Here is a 27,067-nt window from a genome sequence, read left to right on the forward strand (position 1 = left end):
GTTCTCCTTGCTGAAAGAGACGGCTGTCAGCTCCCGGTCTACTTTGTCAGTCATGTACTGAAAAATGCCGAGTTGAGGTATCCCTTAGTGGAGAAATTTGGTCTTGCACTCTTCATGGCTGTTAAAAAATTGAAGCCCTACTTTTTGGCACATGCAGTCGTCGTGTATACAGACCAACCTATCAAGCGGCCACTGACCATCATGGAGTCGTCAGGCCGAATGATCAAATGGGCAATAGAAATACAGAGCCTCGAAGTTACTTTCGAGCCTAGAAAAGCAGTGAAGGGGCAAGCCTTTGCTGACTTTATTGTTGAGATGACTCGTCCTCCTGACTCTCAAGTTCCAGACCAAGTCTGGAAGGTATATGTGGATGGAAGCTCTACTTCAAATGGTTGTGGAGCAGGCGTCATATGTCAGTCGCCAGAGGGCGACAAGTACGAGTATTCTCTACGCTTCAGTTTTCAGGCCTCAAACAATGAGGCAGAATATGAAGCTTTACTAGCCGGAATCCGCATGTTCAAGGCGGCAGGAGCAAGAAAAATAGACGCATGTTCCGATTCACAATTGATAGTGAGTCAGTACAATGGCGAATACGAAGAAACCCATCCGGCCATGATCAAGTATTTACAGGCGGTCCGACAAGCAGTCGGCTCCCTTGAGGATTTCCATCTGACCCAAGTGCCGAGATCAGAAAACAACCAAGCGGATGCACTGTCAAAATTAGCATCATCCGCCTCCTGTGATACTCCTCGAACTGTTTTTTGGGAAGTAATGGAGAAGAGAAGCATCGAGGAAGACCCTATTGGAATCCTAGACAGAAGCTCAACCTGGATGGATCCAATCAGGGCATATCTGACAAACGGTACCCTGCCGGATGATCATCAACAGGCGGCAGCACTGAAAAAACGAGCAACCAGTTTTGAAATAATAAAGGGAGAACTTCACAAAAGGGGGTACCTTCAACCCTTCTTAAAGTGTGTTACTCCAGAAAAGGGACGAGAGATACTAGACGATCTTCACTCTGGTTACTGTGCTTCCCATATAGGCGGTAGGACGCTTGCTCAACGGGCAAGGCGGCAGGGCTACTTTTGGCCTACTTTAGAAGCAGATGCGATGGTGATGGTGAAAAAATGTGACAAGTGCCAAAGGTTTGGCAAACTAATTCACCGTCCGGCTACTGACCTCACTACCATTCATAGCCCACTACCGTTTGCTAAGTGGGGCATGGATATTCTGGGTCCATATACGCCTGCTACAGGCGGAAGGAGGTACATACTTGTTGCCGTCGACTACTTCACTAAATGGGTAGAGGCGGAGGCTGTAAAGGGAATCAAGACGAAGGATGTAATTTCATTCATTTGGAAAAATGTCATCACTCGGTTCGGGGTTCCCATGTCTATGGTTTTTGATAATGGTCCCCAATTTGAGACGTCTGGTCTCAAAAGCTGGTTGGGTGACCAAGGAATTGCACACTACTTTGCATCTGTCGGCCGTCCACAATCAAACGGCCAGGTAGAAGCCTTTAATAAAATCATCTCAGACGGTCTCAAGAAAAAGATTGAACGAGCAGGCGGCCTATGGGCGGATGAATTACCACATGTTCTCTGGGCCATTAGGACGACTGAAAAAGGGGCGACTGGAGAAACTCCATTCCTCCTAACTTATGGTGCGGAAGCTGTTCTTCCAATAGAACACTACGAGCCGACTCTTCGAGTAATGCTATATGACGAAGAGGCAAACTGGGAAGCCATGCGCCTGGCATTAGACTCACTTCCTGAAAGGAGGGGCAATGTTGTCTTGCGCCATGAAATTTACCGCCTGAGAATGACTAGATCATACAACAAAAAAGTACACAGGCGTCCACTCAAAGTGGGGGACTTTGTACTTAGAAAAATGGAAGCAGTTGGTAGGGCTAATGAGTCTGGCAAACTAACTCCCAACTGGGAAGGACCCTACCGAATCTGTGAAGAGGTCAGGGACGGTACCTACCGTCTAGGAACACCAGACGGACAACCGTTGCCTCGAACTTGGAATGTAGATAATCTTAAGAAATATTTCTTTTGAATGATGTAAATAGTCAAGGGCTACTTAATAAAAGTTTGCACTTAATATTCAATTTTGTACTGAGAGGGGCACGCCTACTAACAAACAGTCGGCTACTCTCCATACTCAGTTTTTATTCTTACTTAAGAGGGGCATGCCTGCTGACAAACAGTCGGCTACTCTCCATGTTTAATTTTTATTCTTACTTAAGAGGGGCAGGCCGCCTATACATTTACAGTCGGCTACTCTCCATTGAGTATTTCACTTTATCATCAGAGGGGCATGCCGTCTGTACCTTTACAGTCGGCTACTCTCCATTGAGTATTTTACTCTATCTTCAGAGGGGCATGCCGTCTGTACCTTTACAGTCGGCTACTCTCCATTGAGTATTTTACTCTATCTTCATAGGAGCACGCCGTCTGGACATATAGTCGACTACTCTCCATAGAAGAGGGCCGACTGATTCCAAACACACAGCCACCCCCCTTATACTTAACTAAAAATGATCAGGGCCTGGCCGACCCTGTGCCTAAACAGGCGGCTACCCTCCTTTTACTTAGCACCTACGTTCACCAAGAACTAACCAAGGCCACAGGCCGAATGATCAGACCAGGCGCCAAGCCAACTGATCCAATCTTCAAAACTAATACGACCTGTCCCAACATCTTAGCAGGCGTCCGGCGGCATCCCTCCGGATGAAATTCGTCGCAGAGAGCAGCTCCCTTTTGGGTGGAACATTGCTCTATAAACTAATTACACGGCACCTATACGACTGCCCCCAAGGGCAACCACGTAGCCGTTTTTGAGACAAGGATAACTCTATCACTAACCAAACCAGTGGTAGCAGTTGACATCTAAGTCAGATGACCGCCTGTATTACTTGGGATAAATGCAGGGGGTACCTCTTGAGTTAATAGCCAACAAACATTTGCGAATTAAAAGGTTCAGCCGGCCTCCGCCGCTTGGTACCTTTACTACTCAAGCAGGAGTGACGGCGACTGAGTAACTCCAAAGTTAACTCATAGTCACTCTCTCAAACTTAGTATGGAGCCTAAAAGGTATGAGTCATCCGCCTGTTTTTAGCAAACAGGGGCTCTCAACCACTACTCCTGCTAGGTACCAACCGCTTGATACCTCTACTACTCAGTTACTTGGCGACTAGGTAACAATCATGTTTACTTGGTCAAACCACTTTCCTACTTGGTTAATTTTACAAATGACAGGACCGCCTGCCTAAAGGGGATCCAGTCTTTAAAATGGTTCGAATACCGATTGGATAAATGACCGACTGATCGGCCCCAAGTCATGCGCTGGATTTGAGCAGAGTCTTCCATCATCTCACCAGGCGTACCTTTACGCTCGCCAAGGATTTCTCCAAGGTTTCGTATGAGGACATCTTTTGGCGAAGAGGTCTCAGCTCGGCCTTGAGGTTGTTGATGGTCGCCTCCAGCTCGCTATTCCTCTTCTGGGCCACCTCTAACTGAGCCCGGATAGCGGCTGTAGCCTGCGCCTGATAATAAAGAATATCAATGGTCAGAACTTCATTTTGGGCAATTTGAAACATTGCTTTATCACAGTCAGAGGCGGCCATAGCTTTTGCAGCCTTTACCTCTTTGTTCTTCCGGTCAAGCGGCTTGCGAAGGCCGTTCACTCGGAGCAGGGCCTAAGTACAAAGGGGAACAGGCGTCAGTTTCCAAACCAAAAGAAAACAAGCGTCCTGGAATTCAAATACTCAAAAATATGCTAAGTATACCTCAGCAAGGACCCTTGCAATCCCGTCTAGGTCAAGGGTGCCGACACCCCTGACCGCCTCCCTTTCAGCTGGAGGAACGACCTTGATCATAGACTTGGCCACCTCGACCAAGTCAGGCTCCTGAGGGCCGGCTGCATCAAGCATAAACAAACGGATTAGACCTAGTAAAGAAGGGAGCAAGTCTAAAATTTACAAGGACAATTTCATACTTCTAGGTGGCCCAGCTGGAGTTTTAGAAGAAGTGGCCGGCTGTTTCTCAGCCGCCGCATGTTTCCTGGCAGAACCAGGAGAGCTCGCAACAGTTGTCCTCCGGGCCTTGGGGTCCGGCTGTTGGGAAGAAGAAGCTCTTGGAGCGCCCGTCTAAAAAAGAAGAAAAGAGTCAGTATATGCATAAACACAACTCCAAAAAGAGGGTGAAAGGTTCGAAGCCCACCAAGGGTGCCCCCTTGTTGGGGGAGTCGGTTGAAGACTGTTGCATGATGGAGGCCCGCAACATGGCCGCCGCAGTCTTGGAGGCGGTAATTTTGCTCATGGCGTCCGCTGCAAAAACAAATAGCAAAGTTAATAAAAGTCATAACAAGAAATGCACGGAACAACAGAGTATTCGACAGGCCGGCTACCTCTTGAGCACCGACTGCTGAGGCCACAGGCGGCCAAAAAGTACTCGTCGTAGAGCCATTTGAAGCTCGGGACGCAGTGCAGGGGTACTTGCTCTCGTACCCCTGAAGAAGAGTTCACCTTCGACTCTACTTTGAAGAGTCCTTTATCTAGGATCTCTTTCTTAGCCTTGGGGGGAACAGGCGACATGCTGCGGCCGCCTGCAAGAAGGGGCGGATTCCTGTTCCACCTTTTGAAGCGCTTGTTCAGCTCTGTGTCTGAACTCTCAATGATGAGGAAGGTGCTCCGCCAGTCCTTCCATTTGTTTGCTTTACCTCTCGTCATGAGGTAGCCCCTGTGGCTCGTCAATTGATACCAGCCGGTACCGCCTGCCTTAGGGGTCCGACTGAGGTAGTTCATGTGGGCGAAAGCCTCGAAGCTCGGCTCCACCCCGTGCAGTTCGCACCCGGCCACATAGCCGAGTACGTTGACCCAGGAGTTCGGGGCTAACTGCCATAACCCCAACTCATACCCATCCAAGATCCGCTGAACAGCTGGATGTAGTGGGAAGCGCAGCCCAGCCTTGATGGCCGCCTCGTAGCAGCCAAAGAAGGCGCCATCATAACTGGTACCAGCCGGCCATACGACTGTGTCTTCTGGATCCGGCACGAACACTAAAAAGCCGGGGCCCATTGTGTGGTTTGCGATAAAGCTCTCCACTTTCTCTTGCATGGCCGTGATCCGGCCCCGAGGTACCGTGCAGTAGTAGGGGGTATTTTGCTCTCGGTGAGAGGCGGATGGCTCCGCCCAATCGTCCCCCTTCTCAACTACGTGAGAAAGCCTCGCCTCTTGTAGGCGACTGTTTTTCTCTTCTGTGTCCAGGGAAGCATGGCCAGAAGAGCTAGACTCGGAATCGTCCTCTGACGAGTCCGAAGAGGACGACTCTTCCCCTCTCCCGGAGGGGCCCGCCTCCTCTCCTTTAAAAGGAGCAGAAGAGAATGAAGAATTGTCAACTGTAAAATGGGAAGGGGTCACTTTGACTCCTCCCTCAGAACTGCCGGCTTTCAAGCCGCTTTGTTTCACTTCCACATCTGGCGCCTGGTCAGATGTTTCACTAATCGGCACCCTGTGGGAGGAGTCGTCTGAGTTTGAGATCCTGGCAGTCTTTTTTGTTCTGGCCATCATGCTCTGCATAGACACAGATACAGTCGGACTTTGTATAATGGGCAAAGATGGGTCCAGAAAAGGGCAGGCGGCACTCCTAGTCCTAGATTCAGCCGTCCCCGGTGACCGGCTGATCACTAACCTAGGTCGTGTCGTGTGCTTCCGTGGTGCCATTTCAAAAAAGAATAAAGTAAAGAGAAAATTAAGAGTAAGAGAACCGACGGTTACCTGAACGAGTGACGATTGATGAAGTTCTGAAAATCCCTTGCAGTCGGCTTGTCAGAGCAGGCGGTAGGCAGAAAGGGTCCAAAATGTCAGAGCAAGTTCAGGGGTCCGAATGTTCTCTCACAAAGTTTTCAAGTGTGAAAATGACCGAAGTCAACACTCCTTTATATAGGCGAAGTGAGAAGGCGAAGGGTCACTTCCAGAATTTAAAATTTTGGCGGGAGAATCTCTCGGCCTCTCGCCGAGTGACACCTGTAGCAGGCCGTCGCCTGTTACAGGGCGATACCTGTCACAGGTAACACGTGACCAGTCACGTGCCACCTGTGAGGGGCAAATGATTAGGGGATTTTTCCCCACCAATCACCATCTGACAAGTGGACCAATCAGGCTCCGCCATGTGTCCGTCACATGGGCCAATAGGAGCCTGCCACGTGTCAAGAAATGATCCGTCCACTATGGACCAATTACGACACGACACGTGTCCTTCCCATGACACTTGGGATAACCGGTCACCTAGGCCCAACTTCCGAGGGAAGCCCAATCAGCCCAAGGTTAACCTAAACCTAGATTGACACGTTTCCCGAGGTTATAAATACCTCCCTTAATCCTCATTAAGGGGGATAACGCTAAAAAGCAGATTACACACATTAAACACTCTCACCTAGAGAGACCCAATCACTTTAATTTCCGCATTAATTACTCCTTAATCAAGTACTAACTTGACCGTCGGAGGCGGATCTCCAATCATCCGGAGCATCCGTTTGTTTTGCAGGTACAGGCGTCCGGTTCCAGTCTCGGAATTGTAACTCTCCCGCAGGACATCAGAAAACCCCGAAACAACTATTACATTAAAATTTATTAAAATTAAAATACGAAATAGTAGTTACACATACTACCTCTATTTTATATTTTTTGCAAATTTAGAATATTTTATATCTCACAGATAATAACCAAAATTACAAAAAATATGAAAAGGAGATAATATTACCTTAAAATATTTGATCTTCGACTGTTGATCTTTGTCAATTACACAAAAGTCAAACGGTAATAAATTCAGATATAACTTCAAACAAAATGACAAAATAGGTGAATCTGATTATTGCCTCAAAATAATTGTCATGAACTGAAGCGGGTCCAGCAATTCCAAACATTGAAACAATCAGAAATCATCGTCATTAACTAAGACGAAGCATTCATCAATGGCGGAAGTTGAGGTGATTCATTCATGGTCTGCTCCTCGATCTCTCAGCACAAGTCTCATGTACTCCTTCGCTCAAGTAATCAATCATTTTCACCCCTTTTTATTTCTTCACATTTTCATCATTTTCTGTGTTCTGCGCAATTATATTTCATGAATTGTTATAATTCATTGTAATTTAATTAATTTTGCATGATTTATTTAAAATGTTCAATTCTTTTGATCTGTTAATGTCATAATTGTTACCAGAAAAATGCTGAAATGATTATAGTATAAGCGATTTTCCCTAGGTTTTGTGTGTGCAAATTAGCTAATTGTTCAATTTCATGTCATTATGTTTTGGGACAATTGAATACTTTGGAGAAGAGGAAAGATTAATTACTTTGTAGTTACGGTGTTACGGAGGGTATTATTTAAGTTTACAGAGTTACTCCTCCATTGCCATGGTTTTGTGATGGAACCTTACGCGGGCTTATATTATTATAAGGGGTTCAACATTCCTTTCTCGATCGCGTGTGTGGCCGGGGCTATTTTATGTGCTGTATATGAACTAGTGCTAATTAATTATAATGTCTAGTGTTCGCTTTATTTATCATAATTGTCGTTTTTTTTATAGCGGGATGATATTGACGTGCTTGATGAACCCCTTTATGCGAACTTTCTTCAAGTTACTGGTGCAAAGCGGCCTTACCGGGAGGAGGTTTTGTCAAACATGGTATGTAATGGTAAAAAAGTGCTACGTATAATCACTAATTTCACACCAAAACCAAATGAAACTTTTATTACTTATTCTTTACTTCTAACATGTTTTATTGTATTTTTTATTGCTAATAGGAATCTGATGGGGAAAAGGTTGTGAATGAGATCATCTATGCTCCTGGAAATAAAAAATATCGCTTTTGTAAGGTAATTATCTCATTTCTAGTTGCGCTTGATGACTTTTAAGAATGTCACATAAAAGATATTGTGAAAGTAGTGACCTTTATTTTGGTTTCTAAACATGTTTAAGGAAATAATTTTGTTGTACGTGCATGCTTGACACACCACTCTCACATCAAGTAGGTGTGACGAAAGATACTGGGTTATTTATCTTAATTGAATGAGAGAGAGGGTGGGGTCCTAACTTTTAGTGGTTTAAGAAAGAATTATTTAATAATTTAGTAGGCCCTTGCCAAAAATAGGAAGGAGCAAACTAAATTGAAACAAACAAAAAATTGGGACTGAGGAAGTACAAGAATTAAGTTGTGTCAAGGAGCTATTGCATGACCGAAGAGTGAACCACTTTGGTATCATGTGAATCCAAATACCAAGGCCTTATAATTGAGGACATATAAGCTTCGAGTGAGGTTCCATTCCAAACCATTTGACAAAGAGTTTTTTTTTGCTAATGTGTTCAAGGATATCACTTCTTTCTGTGTAATTTACATCCATTTTATCCACATTCTTAGCTGAAACTAGCTATAGTTATTGTTATTTGATTACTACCATTTCTTGTTGATATCTCGTATAAATTTGTTTGACAAAGAAATGATGCCTTTTTTAATGAATGTAGGAAATCCATTAGACCCTACTAAATAGTACATCTGTACATGGATATGATGAAACTTCATTGATCATTTTATCATCTTGTAATATTTAGACCTTTGGTATAGTCTATACTCGATACTAGAGCAAAGGTGGCTGCCTTGATCATCTGGAAGATTCACCAAATGATAGTTTGTAGCACTATATTTTTTTGAACACTTGCTGAAGCTTAGGGCAATTTTTTGTATATGAAAATAGCCTAATTTTGGTTTCAGCACATGTCTAAACAACTGCTACCTGGCTTGCCAGATGATTTGATGAAGAAAGGAAAGCACTTCATATTAATAAGAAATCCAATGGATGTTCTGGTGAGTTCTCATTGTTTTTTATATGAAAATCTGTTTAATTTTCTCTGAAGTAGTGTGTATGCATAAATCATCATCACGTGAAGTGCCTGAATAGCTACTTGTAGGAAATTTGTTTTTGCATCTCTACTAATAATTGTTTTATTATTAAATGTGCTAACTATCTGTATGTTTCACTCTTAGTCATCCTTTGACAAGGTTGTGCCCCCAACTTTTCTCGAGATTGGTTTAGCTGCTCTCGTCACCATATACAGTGAGCTCTGTGATCTAGGAAATCCGCCTGCTGTCATTGATGCTGGAGATCTTCAACGAGATCCAGAGGTTAATGTTCAAACTTTTCAGTAGTATTTTAATCATGAGATATTTGGTTTGCATGTAGAATATATAGTGCACTTTCTTTTTCTAAAATTGTGCTTTGCACAGATGAATGATAAATGACGGACTTAAAACCATATCTTCTAGTTTGATCTTATACTATGCTCCTATATGGCTATATTGCTCTGATGTTTACTTTTTTTAATTTTTATTAAAGGTTTGTCCATGATGGATTATAAAATCTTTTACATCGTATGTTGTTCTAACGACTTTTCTTACTGCACATCATATTTTGTTCGACCTTGTGTCGTTGTACTTCTTTAATTTCCATTGTGTACGCTTGTACAGATGAAGGAAGTAAGGTGTTGAATGGTTGTAATAGTGGCTGGTGTTTTGGCTGATTACTAAAATAAGCTTTTTTGTGAAAGAAAAGATTGCTTAAATATTCCGTAATAAACTCTAGCATCATCTTTAGTGTCCCAGTATATAACTGAATTTACAGTATGTGGGAGTATATAAAGCTCATAAGTGTATTCAGTATTTGGTGAAAGTTTACTTGCAATGTTATGTGTATTTTATTTTCTTTTTTGGTTATTTGGTAAGATAAGGTTCAATTTTGGCTCTCAAGTTGTTATGAGAATGTCTTGTTTGATTGTTGGAAGTTTGCTTCCTATTTCTTCATCTTTAATTTAAATTGGTGTCTTTGTGATTTGTTTCTGTAGGATGCTTTACGTGGTCTTTGCCAGGACCTGAATATTCCTTTTCAGCCTGCAATGCTCAAGTGAGAAACATGCATGAACTCTTCTGGTCCTCTGTTCATATAGCTGTAGTGTTTTGTGAAGGAGAATATTTTAGGCATTTCATCTCATCAGACCCATGAATTTCAGATCGTTAGTTAATTACTTAAATTCTTTGGCTATATCTTATTTGATTGTCAAAAAATTACTGAAATTTTTTCCATTTACAAATGCTGTATTAGAGCACTTCCTTCAATGAGATTAATGTCTTTGGCCTTGCTTGGGAATTAGTTAATAGTGAATCATATTAGTCTTGTATATGCAGATGTTCCCTCTGTTTTATACAAGTTGCTCAATACCATTAGTCTAGTTTTGTTATGAATTAAAGTTTAATGGATTTATTGCATTTAACTCTTACCAGATTGGCCTCTCAAGTTCCATTTCTATGCTTAAGGCTTGTAAATCCACCTCCAATCCCAGCCTCACTTTTGGCTTACTGCATATGATTTCTCATAAATAAAAAGCACATGCATATTAATTTCTTTTTCTTTTGGGCTAATTTTGTGGTTTTGAGTTTATAGGTAGTCAAAATTTAAATAATTTTCTTTTTTCATCAGATGGAATGCTGGTCCAAAGAACATAGACGGTGTCTGGGCTCCATGGTGGTATGAAAGTGTGCATAAATCAACTGGTTTCAAAACAGAACACAGATATCCCAAGGTTTTGTTGACCCATTCTTTACTTACTGAAAATTATAAAACTTGTGTCGGTGTTTTCTTTCTAAGAAATGTAACATCAAAGTTCTGGAAGTTTAATGAAAGCAATCATTTGAGGGGTTGAAATTAGTGTCAAAGATTTGCTTCAATTTTTAACACAGATGATGAGTTATTTAACAATACAGATGGATTATTAGTTCCAACATAATAGCAGTATCTAAAATTCCATTAACAATTTTGTAGTGCACTTCAAAAGAAAAAAACTATAGGATTTCTAAGGGAAGATCTAAGTTCCTTTTCTTTCCTTCGAGCTATTGTATAATCCTGAGCAATTCTGGACTTTGCTTGATTTTGTAGACAAATTGTCGCATGATAGCTTGAGGGCACTTAATTATTTTACCTTGGCTCCTTGTTGTATATGGGTGACAGTACATCCCCTTTGTGACTTTTATTACATGTCTTCATTACTTGTCTTAAAATTATGTCACCTATTACTCTATCAGCCCTATCTTCATCTTGTAATTGTCTGAGAACTCTGAGCCTATCAACTTCCCAGATGCATCTTTGATGTCCTGTCATAATAATGTCCTTACAAATGCTCTCTAGAATTTTGTGTCAAGGAAGAACTTGATGAGTGTTTATAGGTTTTGTATATTCATGTCAGTGTATATCATGCTAATTTCCATTTTCGTGGTTTGGAGATAAAGTCAAGGTAGCCAGTAGATAATTATCCTGAAAGTTCAATTTGGCTTGACTAGATAGTAATATGTTTTTTGATAATTTTAGCTTTAAGGATTTTCATATTAAATTTCCTCTTTCATTGGGTGGGAGATAGGATAACTAAAAAATTTGAGAATGAAATTTAGTTTCACTTCTTACGTGGCTGGAGACAGAAGCTGATGGATTTGTTAATTGTTATTGTTGTTAACCTTTTTTTGTGTTTCCTTTTCTTTTTGTAATTTATTTCTGCTTTCATGTATCAGACATTCCCTTCTTCTCTTTATGACTTGCTGGAACAATGTCTACCCTTCTACAACTTTCTCAAGCGTCGTCTTAAGCGGTCATATCCCCTTCTTAGCTCACCCTTGCCCCCTCCAAGTCTTCCTGTTCCAGCGAATGAGAAGTTACTTGCATGGGTTGGTGATGAGATTCTACCTCGTGATAGTGCGAAGGTAAATCGTGTTCTGCTTTGTAACACTTGGGGCTTTCAGGGATAGCTTCTTTTTTATACATTTTGTTTGTGTGTTAACAATATAAGTGTTAACTGCCTGTTCTTGTATTATTGCCTTTTCAAGGTTTCAGTTCTAGACTCAGTGGTACAAGGAGGTGATTCTGTTTGGGAAGGACTCCGCATATACAAAGGAAAAATTTTCAAGCTTGAGGAGCATTTGGATAGGTCAGTACAGACAATCTACTTTTTAACTGATTTGGTAGTTACTATATTTTTCCAAATGATACATGTTGTCATTAGAGTTCTTTGAATATATTAACATACTTATATAAAAGGGGGGAAGTCACCATATAAAACTGTGCTCAGATTAAGCCATGGTTGCCTTATTAGTATGTAGGTTTTTCTCTGTTTGGGGATCAGATTAATGAACATGACTGTAGCTTGACTGACGTTGGACGTGATCATTTTGTTCAGTATGACAATCTTTTTATTCATTGAATATTATCTTTCTGGAGACTGTGTTACCTCCTTGTTATCTTTTTTGTCTTTGATATATCCATCAACCCTGTATCATGCCTTAAAAACAATATAATTCAATGAATCCCAGGTGAGCAAAGTTGATCCCCATATTTCATTCCTGATTTTGTTCTTAAGCTTTTTGTAGGTAGAAATTTGCTGTATTATTGTAACATTGATACATTCTATGTTTGCTTTAGCCAATCCTTATTTTCATATGTTACATTGGCTATGTAGATATATGTTAGATTCATGGTAAATAGGCTACTGTTATTGCTTCTTTTTTCTTTTGTTTCCACCACTTCATGTAATATTTTTACTTGTTTGGCACACAAATCTTCTTCAGACTGTTTGACTCAGCAAAAGCCCTGGCTTTCAGCAATGTTCCAACACGTGAACAGGTGAGGTGGCTGTGGTGGAACTATTTAAACATTCTCCAAGGGCCTTTTGTTTCTGTAATTTTTTGCTTTCAATATCTGGCAATTTTACAGGCTTTTTATAACAGGTCAAGGAAGCTATCTTCACCACTCTTATTAGGAATGGCATGTTTGATAATTCTCATATACGGCTAAGTTTAACTCGCGGCAAGAAGGTAATTTCTTTTTCTTCTTCTTTAACCTTTTGTTGTGTAGATGTTTAAGTTGAGATAGTTTGTAGACAACGTAGCTGTCAACTTTAGGATCATAGCTACTAATCTTGTATGGAATGCTTTCTAGGATTGTATTCTTAGCAACTGTAGATGGGATACACTTTCAACCAACTTAGCACCTCTCTGTGGTGTAATTACGATTGCAATTGAGACATGGTGGTGTAATGTTTGAAAAGATTTCCTTTGTAATTTTACTGCTTCAAAACTTTAGGCTTGGCAGAATTAGATTTATATTGTCCAAAACTCTTAATTGACGTTAGATGCTCTGGTTCTGCTTTTGATGCACCTCTATTTTTACTGAAGAAAAACTGTTCTCTGGATATGTGCAGGTGACTTCTGGAATGAGTCCTGCTTTCAATCTTTATGGCTGCACCTTAATAGGTAGCTCTACTAGCTTAGTACTCTTTTTGAAATTTTGACTAGCTTAGATAAGTGTATGGAGAAGTCCATTGAGCAACCTAAATTTTTTACATCAACAACTAATAACATGAACTTGACTACTCCCTGTCTCCCTGTGTGTATCACCATGTTGAGCCTTGCATACTGAAGTTTATATTTGCCTCATCCGACGACAGAAGTGCTGTTGATAAGTGATGTCATGGTAGGAATCTTATAAAATTGTGATCCAAGTGTCAGTCTTTGGACAGTTGTTCTGAGGTGTGCAATAGGTTTGATTGCCCTCTCCATCACATAATATTTGTCACTCTTTTGAAAACTGTGTGAGCCAAAGTTTTAACATTTTAGGCAAGTAAGGAACTTTGTGGCATAGAGAGAGTAGTACTCAGACCTCATGTTTGCTCACTGCACTCATAGCAAGAGTAATTGGTCGCATTTTTTTGTATCAATAATGTTATGTTTATGAAACATGTATTTTATTTCTTCGTTCTTCTAAAGATTGTCTTTTAGAATGAGAGCCTTCAATGTGTAGCTTCCATTATCCAAGATTAAGGACTAATCATTTACTCTCCTTTTATTTTATTTTATTTTATTTTTGTAGTTCTTGCAGAATGGAAGCCACCTGTCTATGATAACACCAAGGGTGTAGTTTTAGTTACTGCTACAACCCGCCGTAATTCTCCAAATGTAAGACTTCTGCTTTCTTTTGTTCTTAAAGTAGTTACTGTTTGAGTGTGTTTTAATATGAGCTTTGCTTATCCAGTTTACATGCATATTTTCGGCTTTCTGGTGGTAGGGTCTATGTTTCAAGTTATATGTTGCATTTACAACATAAGAATGGAGTATTATAGGCCTTTGTGATATAGTTTGTAGAAGCAATATAAACTTGAACTGGATGATGATGGCAGCTCTGCTGATCAGTTTTGGCCCCAGCATTATTGACTGCTGAAGTGCTGAATACTCTTGCCAGTATACTGCTCCTCTAACACGTTCAATAAATTATTCTTTTCAGTTTTCATAATGAGCTCTTTTGGACAGGCATTTTCATTTTTTTGGTACCGACTGTTAAGATTATTAGGTCCTCCTTTTCTGGTTCTATCATCGTCATGGCTGTCTCCTTACTAGGCAAACATGATATTAAAAAATTACAAGGTTATGCATGAAACTTCATGTTGTTAATTACTTTGTAATGTTTTCAGGGCATTTAGGCCTTGTGATAAGTACATATTCATGTATCTTCATCAATTGATTATGATGAGAGATTTAAGATTTTTATTATTTGTTATTATATCTTTTTAAAGCTTTGCAAGTCAACTAAATTATTAAATTAGATTATTCAATTTATAATGTATGTAAATGACAAATTTGGCTCGTATAGATGTAAAGTTGCAAGTGTTTCAAGCTGATAGCAATGTATATACAATCTATGTGACCTTTCTATTTTATGGGATTTGCAGAATTTGGATTCAAAGATCCACCACAACAACCTGCTGAACAACATACTTGCAAAGGTAGTATCTTTTGTTTGCATGAATTGCAATAATTGTAGTTCTTCACCAATGACATCATCAAGATCCCGTATAATTCTCATAAAGTTTTTCTACTGTTTTATAATTTTTTTTTTTTTTTTGCGTTGCATGAGTTAGGGGCTTAGGGCTTACAAAATTGTTGATGGTTCTGAATGCATTTTTTTTTCCTAGATGTATAAGTTTAAGTAGCCCATTTTTTATGCAGATAGAAGGGAACAATGCAAATGCTGATGATGCCATAATGCTTGACAAGGATGGATATGTTTCTGAAACAAATGCAACAAATATTGTGAGATTGTTTTTCTATCTATTTACTTATTTTGACTTCCATTCACCTTCAAAAAAAAAAAAAAAAAAAAAAATATAGATAATTCTAAATGGCGGCTCTTTGTGATGTCCCACACCTCTCTCACCCCAAAATGAAAGAAAGAAGGTTGTCCATTCACATTTGGAAGCAGACGAACAGTTCACAAAATTTCTCATATGTAGTAACTTGTAATGTGGATCATATGGCTGTTATATGCAAATTATGGATGTGCGAATACCTAAAAAATTTCCATCACCAGATTAAATATGCATGTCCATCTGGATGTAAAGATGTTTTTTTTTTTTTTTTTTTTTTTAATTAATGATAATTATGCTTTCTGAAGCTCTGGTTGCAAATACGACAAATTTTCCTGGGGAGCACTGGATTTTTGGTAATTCCAAAAGTTTTCACAACTCGTGATGGGTGTTCTCACCTATGCATGCAGGAACTCTTCCCCTTACCAATCCCTCCTTCCTGGATGTGGGCCCTTGCCTATAAAATAAAATGTTTACTTTTCTGGCAAAAGATGTACTTTATGTTGAATTGTTGATATACAGTCTGCTGTTATATAAGCTTGTTTAAATTTCATCTTGCAGTTCATGGTGAAAAAAGGCAAAGTCTTGACACCCCATGCAGACTACTGTCTTCCTGGAATAACTCGAGCTACTGTAAGTCGTGTAATCCACCTCCCCCCCCCCCCCCCAAAAGCATGTTGGATGCAGTTCATCTTAGCATGTTTTAAGCTGAGCATAAATAATGGATTTTTCTGTGATGCTCTGACTTGGATTACTCCTGCCTATATTTCAATTAAGTATTTTCCATGTCAATCTCTGCACTTGCTTCCTAGTTTCATAGGCTTAACCTTTTGGTCACTATGTTCTGGATTGTTCTCTATAAATGGTAAACATATAAATATATAGGATATAGTATTATCTCCATTCCTTTTTGGTAGTTACTGGTACGATGGATACACATACTCAGGAGAGGGCACCTGTAAGAAATAGATGGTTAGAGAGTATCTTATGGGGAGTTCATGTAAGGAAAAGTAGGAAAAGAGAGTGTTATAACTTGTTACTGATAAATTGATTTGCGGCTTCTTCACTATTAGTAGATCAAGTGCAATTTCGAAAGAATACCATGGGTGGGTTGACAGACTAAGGTTCAGGAGGTAATTTTTTTTGGCTATAATCAGTCATGTGTTTAATCATCATCACTTATATGTCTTCGTCTTTTTGGGGTGTACTGAAGTTCATTCTTGGGTTCCTCATGTTTATGGTACGTATCTCAGTGGTTTTTGGGGTGTCCTAAAAATGTACCAGATTGATTAATTTGGTCCAAAACCCAAATTTAACTGATATGCACCAATTTTCACAATCATTTTTTATTTATTTAATTTTTTTTTTTTTAATATAAATACTTCTTATTATTCTTATACTCATATTACTGATGTATTCATCTTTAGGTGTCTAATTTTGTGGTCTAAATTTGGAAAAAAAAAAAAAAAAAAAGAAAGAAAACCCGTAGTTATTATTATCAATTATTGATATTAAGGACAAGAATCTAAATAAAACATTAGTACGGTCTTATGAGTTTCAAGTCTTGACTGAAAGTTTTAGACAGTGTAGAAAAGCATGTCTAAATTAGAAAAGTGTTATTGGGGGTCTATATGTTTCTGGAGGTTTTCAAAGTTAAAGGGGCATAAAGTAGGAGATGAAGTTTGCTTCCAATAATGTTGCAGCCATTCAGCCAAGCCTAACACACATTCACAATGCAAAATATATATGATAAACCTTATACTGCACTTCTCTTATAGGTGCTATTAGTTTACTACTTCCGCCGTTTTTGATATTTGCATCACCTTTGACCGGCACATCTGTCCAGACATAACTTTTAATATCTTTAATTGCCTATTAGTAAAAATTGTAAAAAAAAAAAAAAAAAAGAAGTTATGAATATAGACATTGTAGCTAATCCAATGATATATTACATTATAACATCTATTCATCTTATAACAGTAAAAAAAAAATAAAGTCAAAGAGAGTATGTGAGTAGTGCAAAAGTCAAAGCATTGCAAATATTAAAAAACGAACAGAGTCCTACTGCTTACCTCCATGTTCTACTGTGCATATTAATTGGAAATTTGATGAATGTTCTTCATCTATATATATGCTGAGTGCACTGTGCATTCTGACTTTTGGAGGAGTGAGTGAGATAACCCCCCCTCTTCCCTTTACAAAAAAGTTATTGTAAATTTATCATACTTCGTATTTAATAAGTAGTGTTGCACAATAGTGTAGCAATTATGAGACTTATGACTTAACTACATTGCTATTATGTTTTATTTGACCTTTGTAAAATGTTAACATTTGGCTTTTTATATGTATAGGTCATGGACCTTGTGGTGAAGGAAGGTTTTGTCTTAGAGGAGCGACGACTTAGTCTCTCAGAATTTCATACTGCAGATGAGGTCTTAATTTCTAGCTTACTGATCTTATGCCTTTTTTTTTTTTTTTAAATTACTCCGTATTTATTTTAATGATTTTTTAATTTTCTGAATCATTTTAGAAATCAATTCCCCGTTGTCTCCCTTGCAAGATATGCACTTAACATAGCATCATTAAAATAAATAACATAGCATCATTAAATTACCATATTGATAGTATGCATTAAATAACATAGTATTATTAAATTACAAAACTCCCATTGCTTTCTTAGGTCATACGTTTTAATATTTAGTTTAAAGTGCTCTAACAGAATACTTAATACTATATGAATTTTCAAATTTTCAAACGTTAAATAAGCGCCATAATTCAATTACAAGCTACGAAGTATTTGAATAATGCAAATATAACAAGAAAACAATCATTTGCAAAGGCTTTACCTTTATTGCTACCTAGCCCGTCAGTCACATTATTAAAAACCAAAAATCAGAAACAAAAGCTAAGTAAAAATTTCACACTAAATATAATCTTGACAAAGTATTGTTAAGTCAAATTATTGTTCAACTGTAGACTAATAAAACATATGATCAGTCACATTATTAAAAACAAAAAAAAAAGTAAAATAAACTATTATACATACCTGTCGGAATCCCTTTTCTTTGCCTTTTTTTTCCTCTTTCTCTTGGGAATATGGTTAGTCGGATTTGTGAGCGTCGGGGGGTTTATCATCCTAGATCCGAGACCTCTGCGGGGCTCTGGGGTAGGTGGTGGGCCTTAGATAAGGGGGAGGGGGAAACCCCTAAGGTACACTGTTGGGATGGGGGTTGCACGGGTGAGTGGTGGGGAGTTCCCTAGGTTACACGGTGAGGATTGCTCCTGCCTCACATAATTAATTGTCCCTCCAATACGACGTTGCGCCCACAAAACAAGTTTTCTTCCATAATATTTTTTAAAGTCTTGAACATTGGACCCACTGTTTTCCTTCACCTTGAGAAGTTAAAGTAAATATCCCAAGCCCATATTGTGGCTTTTAAACTTGCAAAATTGTTGTGCTACAAGATGTGGTGAATCATTCACCACACTACTGTAGCAGAACAGTAGGGGCCATGAGGGTCCTAAACATGATTTAAGGACATAGCTCGTGCCGCAACATGTATGAGGCATATGGATGCAAACAAATATCATGTTTATACAAGGGAAAACAAAGTCAATTTATCATTAAAAAGAATATCATCTTCAAATTTCTTGCATCCCTATGCCTCCAACATGTTGTGGCACGAGCTGCGTCCTCGATTCATGTTTAGGATCCTCATGAATCCACTGTTTTGCTACAGTAGTGTGGTGAATCATTCACCACATTTTGTTACACAACAATTTCGCAAGTTTGAAGGACACAATTACTTCAACTCATCTAGATAAAGGGAAACAGTTGCTCCAATGTTCAAGGCTTTAAAAAATAATATGGATAAGAGCTTCTGTTGTGGGCGCAACTTCGTATTGGAGGGACAATTGGTTATGTCCAAGAGCGATCCCACCCATATACCTTGGCTGGAAATTTCTGCCCCTGCAATCCTCACCCTTACAACCCTACCCTAGCAAGGCGCACCGTCTACCCCCGGAGCTTCGCTGAGGTCTTGGAGCTAGGATGATAAAACCACTGACACTCTTCTGACTAATCATATTCCCAAGAGAGGAAAAAAAAGGCCAAGAAAAGGAACAACTAACATGTATGTATAATAGTGTTTTTTTTTTTTTTTTTTTTTTTTTTTTTTTTTTTTTTTTTTTTAATAATGTGACAGTTCATAATAATCTATTTTAATCATACCTGGTCAATGTTATTTGGTGTTAAATTTTTTGTTTTTGGTTTTAATAATGTGATTTTTTTTTTTTTTTTTTTTTATTTATTTTTTAAAGTGGTAATGTTTGCATTATTCAAATACATCGTAGCTTGTAAATGAATTATGGCGCTTGGAATTAATCAGCACTATGGATCATACTTATGATTTTTTTTTTTGTTCAAATACTTTTTTTAGATTATTTAATGTATGAAAAATTAAAAATTAAAAATTCATAGTATTAAGTATTCTATTTGAGCACTTTAAACTAACTATCAAGAAATATGACCTAAGAAAGCAATGGGAGTATGGTAATTTAATGATGCTATGTTATAAAGCTGGATTTGGTTTATAGTCTCTGCATGAGACGGTTGTTGAAAATCTTTGTAGCAAACGTTGTTTTTCGCCACATAATCATGCCTAAATAATTATATGTTGTGGTGATAATATTTCCAGTCATCTTTCTACTCATCCCGATTTGTGTTTACCCTAGGGCATATGGCAAATGTTTTAAATTTTATGGCTGTTAATGCATAGACCGGTTATTATTTTGTAATCATCCAGCAAAGAGTTGTCTGTTAGGACAACGAGCAGAGGATCTGGTGTTCAGTATAATCTTTATGCACTTAAATTACAATGTATGCTTATTATGAAGCAAAATTCTTCTAATGTGGTCTCGATTAGGCCAAGAAGCTTATGAATGCATTTTCTTATGTGTGGTTCTAAAAATGTTATTATTTTGTTTGTTCTTCCTGATTCAGCCTTCTATGTCTGATTCAGTGACTAATTTTTGTTGCAGGTGTGGACTACTGGAACTATGGGTGAACTTAGCCCTGTAAGTTTTGTCATGAGTGCACCATGAATTTATATAGTTATTCGAGCCATGTTGTGTAAATTCTTTATGGGATATTTATTGACAGGTTGTGAAGATTGATGGGCGTTCGATTGGAGAGGGGCAGGTAGGACCTGTGACACGAAGGTTGCAGAATGTATACCAAAAGCTGACAGAAGAGACCGGGGTGCCTATACCCACCTATAAAAAATAATGATTACTTCTGTCAAAAGGTATGCTAATATGCCGTCCTGGTAAGCTAATTTTTACCTAGAAGTTCTGATTGTGATTACCTTCGAAATTTCAAAGGAAAAATTAATAAAAATAATCACAAGTATTGGAGTTCTTATTTTAATCCCACTATATTTTAACTCTGAATAATCCCAACTAAAATGACTTGTCACCTAAAGAGCAGTTAATTTGTTTTAGCCATCTACTCTTTTATCTTACTGCCTTTCTTTCTCTCTCCTTTTGTTTTCTTTTTTTTCTTTGGCTGCTCTGAATCTCTAAACTTTCACTTTGTTATATTCACCATTCACCAAATCACCTCAATTTAAAAAAAAATAAAAAAAAATACCATTCACCATCTTCAACCCCAAAAAAGAAGCAAGTATATATGCATAAACAATCAAATAAATAAATGATCGAGGGATGAGTTAGTTCAATGTAATCAATTGTTTGGTTCTTGGAATGATAAATGATGTGGGATAAATTTTGGTCATTTGGCTTGTTAGCAATCGAAATTTTGTTGCTAAACTCTAATTCGTGTTTGGAGCATTAGGTTTGTGGGGTTTGTGGGATAGTTAATTCGGTTGAGTTGCTACCAAGGTTTTGATTTTGTGGGATTGTTAATTCAATTGAGTTGGCGGTTGCCACCAAGGTTTTGATTTTCCCACTTGAAGAATGTGTCTCCTTTTTACCCATCCACCAAATAAACCCATATACAGAGGATGGTGCATGCTAAGGCCATGAGTCATGTTATGAAGTTTAGACTATGGTTTGGAGGGGTGTACTTCCGGCGGCAATGGAGGGGTGGTTATGTGGGTATTGATGGTGGTGGCTTTGGTGTTGCAGTCTCAAAGAAGAAGGAAGAGTTCTAATTTTTCTTTTTTTAAAAAAGGAAAGTAAAGACAAATTGAATCAGATTATAAAAAAAAAAAGAAAAAAAGAAAAAAAGCAAGCCAATAAAAAACTTGACATGTAACATTTTAAACTTGTTTAACAGGTAACCATTAAAGGAAGACTATTTTGAGAAGGGTACTCATGTAATTGGGATAATTTAGAGATAAAACGTAATTGAGATCAAAATTAGAACATCAATAGTTGGGATTATCCTTGTTAATTTTGCCAAATTTATTTATGAATTTTGCAATGTCAAAGGCCAAGTTTGGTCTGTTGGGTTCTCAAATCTCAACTAATGCCAGATTGAAATGATGCTAAGGAGCTTGACTCACAAACTGCAGGAATTGATAGCTTGATGATGAATATGATTCTCTTCAGAGCGAAGGTCAGATTCCCATTTATAGGGCAAACGAAGTATGAAGCTGCACAAAAATAAACAAGATCATCAAGGAAGGATCTATCCTGTTTGCCTATGTTTATAAACTCAGTTAAATTGTATTATAACAGACGCTAATCAAATAAGAGCTATCCTGTTTGCCCATGTTTATAAACTGAGTTATTGTATTATAACAGATGCTAATCAGATTAGAGCTGCATCGATTCGAAGGAGTAATTGTTATGAAGTTTTATAATGTTATTAAATTAAATCAAGTAGCTTGTTCCCTTTGTGGCATCAACACTGTAAATGAAACCATGCAACAGTCCTGAATCCTGATAGCTTCATTCTTAATTAAATGCTTCAGCAACTGGTGCCCAACCTATTAACCTAGTAATGTTTTTTTTTTTCTTGATAGCTGATATTTAAATGTATACTTCCCGTAAGTGCCCAATGCAAGGCCAGTAGCACAGGGTTAGCATCTCATACTCTCATTAGCTACCCCTGCGTTAGCGCTCTTGTGTTGCAGCCATTGTCAGTCGCCTACTACCTGCGGCTGCCTGGTTAATTGGTGAGCAATTGAGCATATATCTCTACAGCTTCAATTGCCATATTAGCATTTGGGACAGATGTTTTCTAATTAGTTTCTGTTCCGGAGGCTTAAGAACATCTTGGTTTGTTGCAAAAGCCCATACTTCTCTACTGGAACAACTTTCTAAGCCAGGTAGGCAGGTATGAAGGGTTCAAACATCTACGTTTTGTGTGTATTAAACATTTATTTACTGCAAGCATGACTACTATTTAACCAAGCTTAGCTTGGTCTAGTGGAAAGGAGAGCACCTTGGTTCAATCCCCACTAGTGACAATTCGGGGGGTGGGATTCCCTTATGTTACCTTCCCCCCATCTCCCAAATTGTCTAGCTCGCTAACTCATGCCGGGTTGATCCGTGAAGGGTTCTGACCCGATAGGGCCTTTTATTTTACCTTAAAAAAAAAAAAAGCATGACAACTATATAGGGACAGAAGGAGTACCATCCGATATACAAAAATTCTCAGCATAACAACAATATTTTTTATTAGGTTTCATTTATAAAGAATGTATTGAGCATTACATAACCGTATACAATCATGGCTCAATAAAAAAAATTCTCAACTCTCCTCATCTTCAAAACACAATATCTTTATAGTTATTACATCAATATACTTCGTATGAACCAAAGATTCAACCGAATTTCATAACTTTAGGAGCAAACATCAACAATCTATTCAAGGTGCTTGGCATGAACTTCCTAGCAAATAAAAAGCAAACATTAGTCTTCTTCCCATTATATTCGCAAGTATATTTAGTCCTTGACTTCTCCAATAACTCAGGTGTAACACTAGGCCTCTGAAATTGACCAGGGTGAGGTCCATTAATAGACCAATCAACCCAAGTAACTGTCCTATTTGTATTTTCCTTCCCAAATTTGATGTGTACATAAGTAGGTATATAGTGTTCGTCCCCATAACACGAGTTCTTGCAGTACTTTGCAAAGACGGGGTAGTATTTTCGGTCTGATATCACCTCAAGGGCTAGCTCACGACTCATCTCGAACCATTGAGACCCTTTTCGCCATTGGGATAGTCGAATGTGAGGGTACATGCGGAGGCTGTAACGGCCTTGGCCTGTACCGCCTTTTTTGTCATAAACCTCAATGTAGCTCTTTTGGGAATTTATAAGGTAGGTGTATACTGTGGAAAAGTTGTACAATGGGATGCATGATTCCGACAGGAGAACGAACCGTTGGTTCGAGTGGTCAAGGAGGGCATTGGCTAGTAGACGACGTTCAGCTTCAACCATGTTGAATTTGCCCCATTGCACTTCCTGATACAATTGATCAAACCACAAGTCATATACACAAATGTACGTAAATTTTTGTCGACTTTAAGCCATGATTTAAAAAAATTGATACTAATATATAAACAATTAAACATATGTAAATGAACACAGAGTGTGCGAGTCAGTTTGTCTTAACATTTTATTATTTCAACGTTATATTTTTAGCATTTTACAAAGCTCGAAAACATAAAATTATTTCTATTTTGGGATTAATAAGAATATGTATCATTTTACTTTGCTAATGGAGCTCACATTCTAACTTTCAATGAATGAATTATGTTAAAAAGTGCATGTGTTAGAATATTTTAGTTGAAATGAAGAAAGGAATTGAACAAGCAAGGGGGGCTTCTATGGACGACCAAAATTCCAAAGACAAACAGAAGAAATTGCTTTTTTAGTTGTGCAAAAGAGTAGAACCTAAGCAAAGTACATGGAAAAGTTTTTACTCCTTGATGAAAAATATAGCTTTACCTGCTAGAATATGCCAAAATTACCATAAACAAAAAGCTCCAAATTTATAACATACTTTCTCATCATTCTTTAGAGCATAAATTCTAAACTTTGTCATGCAATAACCTATTTCAATTCCTTGTTATACTTAGAATTAGTTTTTTTCGCTCAATAAAGTTGATTATTGATAAACCTACACTATGATTTTAGTGTACTTGACTCAGGTCACAATGTCACAACTCATAAGTGGGAGTGCCAATATTATTTTAGACGTGTTGAAATCACTTTAATTTCATTTTAAAACTTGATGATCAAATCGATAGGTCTATAGTTATATATATTACGTTGGAAAAATCATCGTGCAATGTCAAACTCAGATCTCGCTGGTTGTCCATTGACGATAATGAGAATTTCCAATACTAATTATACTAACTTTCCAAAAAAAACGTGGAAAACCAAAAATTAATGCACGGATTTAAAAGCTTTCCTTTGAAAATGCTCCTGATTTTCAACCATTTATTATGCAGCGTAAACAATAATGCTAGTGTTCGAGTACAAACTTGTGAATTTATTTTCCAAATCAACATAAATTATATCATTATTGCATGATCAATATAATTAATTATATATGTAACACCTCAGCTAATAAAATGCTGGGAAAACTCAAACGCTTAAACTTCAATTAAATTTACGATTCATCATCACATTCATGCATTTGTATTCAATGCTCGACAATTCACAATATTATGACAATACGCAAACTTAATATATCCGGTTTTAACTTTTATTGAGTTGAATATGTGAATAGCGCAAAAATAAATAATGTTACAACTAAAAAGAAACGAAAGAAGACGTAAAAACAGTTAAAGAACAAGATCGAACTTGTACCTTGCTAGGAATTCTTCGGCCAAAAAACACAGATTCCTTTGAATAACTCTGATTATACACAGGATTAGCATGCACGTAGATGGAGTACAAACCTTCATACCCAAGAAAGAACTTATCCCAAAGAGGAGCCAATGGCAAAGCGCCACGTACTAAAAACAAAAATGCAATTTTTGGTTGCGGAATTATTCTTTGCATTAATTTCTTGTCTTTAATTTTGGGCACAATTGAAGCCTTCCATAACAACTCTTCATCCTCCATGTGATGGTGTGGCAATGTGAGTGGCGGCGATGATGGTGGGGGTGGGCTGCCTCGCTCTACTTCTAATCCCGGGGGCGGTGGTGGTGGCCGTGGTAGTAAAGAATCCCTTGTGGTGTTAAAGACTTTAACGGTGACAAAAAGATTACCAATATCTACCGGAAATATGTTACTAGGAGAAAAAGACGTACCAATAATTATGCCACAACCAAAAATAAGAATGTATGGAATGATGTTCATGAAATTGTGTACTAATTTGTTTGGTAGTGGTAGAAAAAGAGGTTTTTGTTGTTCTTGGTTTTGATTTTTCATGATTAATTTTGGTTTTGAAGAAAAAGAAAGAGAGAAATTATAACTATAAGATCAATGAAGACTAAAAAGAGTTCAACAAAAAAAATAAAATATTAATGGAATATAAAGGAAGAGGAGAAATATTATATAATAAGATTCTTATATTCTATCAAAGAAACTTGAGTTGGAGAGATTCTTGGGAAGAAATGATACATAATACCTAGCTATTATAGCTTGATGATCTCTCAAAAATGTTGTATATATAATAAATCTTGTATTTATAATCTTGAATTTAATTATTACGTTTGTGAATTGGAAAAGGTTTATTTATGGCGCACTTATTTACGAGTAATGAAGTTTATGAAGTTGACTTGTTATTTAGGAGAAAGTATAACTGAAATTTAATTTCGTTATCATTCCTTAGGCACACGCTCAAACGGAGGACAAAAATTGAGTCCGGTTATATAGTTCAGCTACACAAGTAGAATGCGAGTTTTATCTTTGTATTTATAAAGAATAAAGATAATTATATTATCATTATCATTATTAGTTATTGTTTAGAATATGTAAATTCCTTGATTTACTCCTTAATTAGATAGAAGCCCGTGCGATGCACGGTTTTTTCATCTAAGATTTTTAATTATTTGATTTATTGTATTTAATAATTTCAGACCAAATTACAAAAGTTTAATTTTTTTTTTTTACTATAATTTATAATGAATTTATTAAATATAAATAAATTGTACATATGATATTTTTTCCATTATATAAAATCTTTAATGTGAAATGATAAATTTTTAATAATTTAAATCCTAAATTATTATTTATTGTTTTACAATATCTTTTATTTCGATAGAATCACCAACCTCGTCCACAACAAACCTACTACATCAATGGATAAATTGAACCGTGAAATATTAGCCAAACTGAAATTGATATAAATTAAATCTTTACATTCATATAAAATAAATCAATATATTTACCAATAAATGAAAAATTATTGCGATATAAAATCAAATCTATGCATTGAAATTTTTTCATCATCTCCAAATATAAGCCCAAAGTCATCCATATATTAAGTATACAACATTTAATCGTATGCCATTACATAAACAAATAATCGTTAAGTATCTTAAATGAATACAATGTAACTAATAATTACAAATATAAATTTAAACATAAGATTTTAAAAATTACCTGGACATTGATGACCTAAAACTAACACAAAATTATAACACAAAATTCGCTTGATGGGGTTTTGTATTGATACGAAATTTTATTTGTGTCGTATGATGTGTTAGATCCGCATGTAAAAAAACATTTAGTAAATAAAACATAAACATATAATCGTTGAGTATCCCAAAATAATACAATGTAAGTAATAATTAGAAATACTAATTTAAATATAGCATTTTAAGAAAATTAAGCTAAAAATTACCCGGCCATTGATGACCAAAAATTAACACAAAATTACTAACACAAAATTCGCTTGA

At 37.3% G+C, this 27,067-nt stretch overlaps 2 protein-coding genes across 3 annotated transcripts; one reads left to right on the top strand and one right to left on the bottom strand.

The window, feature by feature from the left end:
• Positions 1-6,871: 6,871 nt before the first annotated feature.
• LOC110736955 (branched-chain-amino-acid aminotransferase-like protein 1) lies at positions 6,872-22,098 on the top strand. 2 transcript variants are annotated; one of them, XM_021917293.1, is made up of 20 exons: positions 6,872-7,059; positions 7,597-7,695; positions 7,815-7,886; positions 8,780-8,872; positions 9,053-9,190; positions 9,907-9,965; positions 10,539-10,641; positions 11,621-11,809; positions 11,933-12,033; positions 12,671-12,725; positions 12,830-12,916; positions 13,303-13,354; positions 13,971-14,056; positions 14,827-14,880; positions 15,104-15,187; positions 15,802-15,873; positions 17,592-17,672; positions 20,281-20,316; positions 20,402-20,546; positions 21,777-22,098. In XM_021917293.1, exons 1-19 carry the CDS (start codon positions 6,982-6,984, stop codon positions 20,525-20,527), a joined length of 1,665 nt encoding a protein of 554 aa, XP_021772985.1. In that variant the 5' UTR covers positions 6,872-6,981; the 3' UTR covers positions 20,528-20,546; positions 21,777-22,098. The 2 variants fall into 2 exon arrangements, with proteins under 2 accessions (XP_021772985.1, XP_021772986.1); XM_021917294.1 differs by lacking the exon at positions 6,872-7,059 and having other exon boundaries at positions 7,636-7,695; positions 8,814-8,872.
• Positions 22,099-22,296: 198 nt separating this feature from the next.
• LOC110736956 lies at positions 22,297-25,902 on the bottom strand. The gene is made up of 2 exons (XM_021917295.1): positions 25,029-25,902; positions 22,297-23,675 (listed from the first exon to the last, which is right to left on the bottom strand). Exons 1-2 carry the CDS (start codon positions 25,593-25,595, stop codon positions 23,034-23,036), a joined length of 1,209 nt encoding a protein of 402 aa, XP_021772987.1. The 5' UTR covers positions 25,596-25,902; the 3' UTR covers positions 22,297-23,033.
• Between the last annotated feature and the right edge of the window lie 1,165 nt (positions 25,903-27,067).

This window comes from Chenopodium quinoa, unplaced genomic scaffold, assembly GCF_001683475.1.
Source record: "Chenopodium quinoa cultivar QQ74 unplaced genomic scaffold, ASM168347v1, whole genome shotgun sequence".
Taxonomy (NCBI): domain Eukaryota; kingdom Viridiplantae; phylum Streptophyta; class Magnoliopsida; order Caryophyllales; family Amaranthaceae; genus Chenopodium; species Chenopodium quinoa.

What these genes read in the sequence shown, in the direction of transcription:
- LOC110736955 (XM_021917293.1), top strand. Translation starts at nt 6,982, where the DNA reads ATGGCGGAAGTTGAGGTGATTCATTCATGGTCTGCTCCTCGATCTCTC. An exon ending in GTTTAACTCGCGGCAAGAAG is followed by an intron (nt 12,917 to 13,302) that starts GTAATTTCTTTT and finishes GGATATGTGCAG; the next exon opens with GTGACTTCTGGAATGAGTCC. An exon ending in TGAACAACATACTTGCAAAG is followed by an intron (nt 14,881 to 15,103) that starts GTAGTATCTTTT and finishes TTTTTTATGCAG; the next exon opens with ATAGAAGGGAACAATGCAAA.
- LOC110736956 (XM_021917295.1), bottom strand. Translation starts at nt 25,595, where the DNA reads ATGAAAAATCAAAACCAAGAACAACAAAAACCTCTTTTTCTACCACTA. An exon ending in GCCGAAGAATTCCTAGCAAG is followed by an intron (nt 23,676 to 25,028) that starts GTACAAGTTCGA and finishes CAATTGTATCAG; the next exon opens with GAAGTGCAATGGGGCAAATT.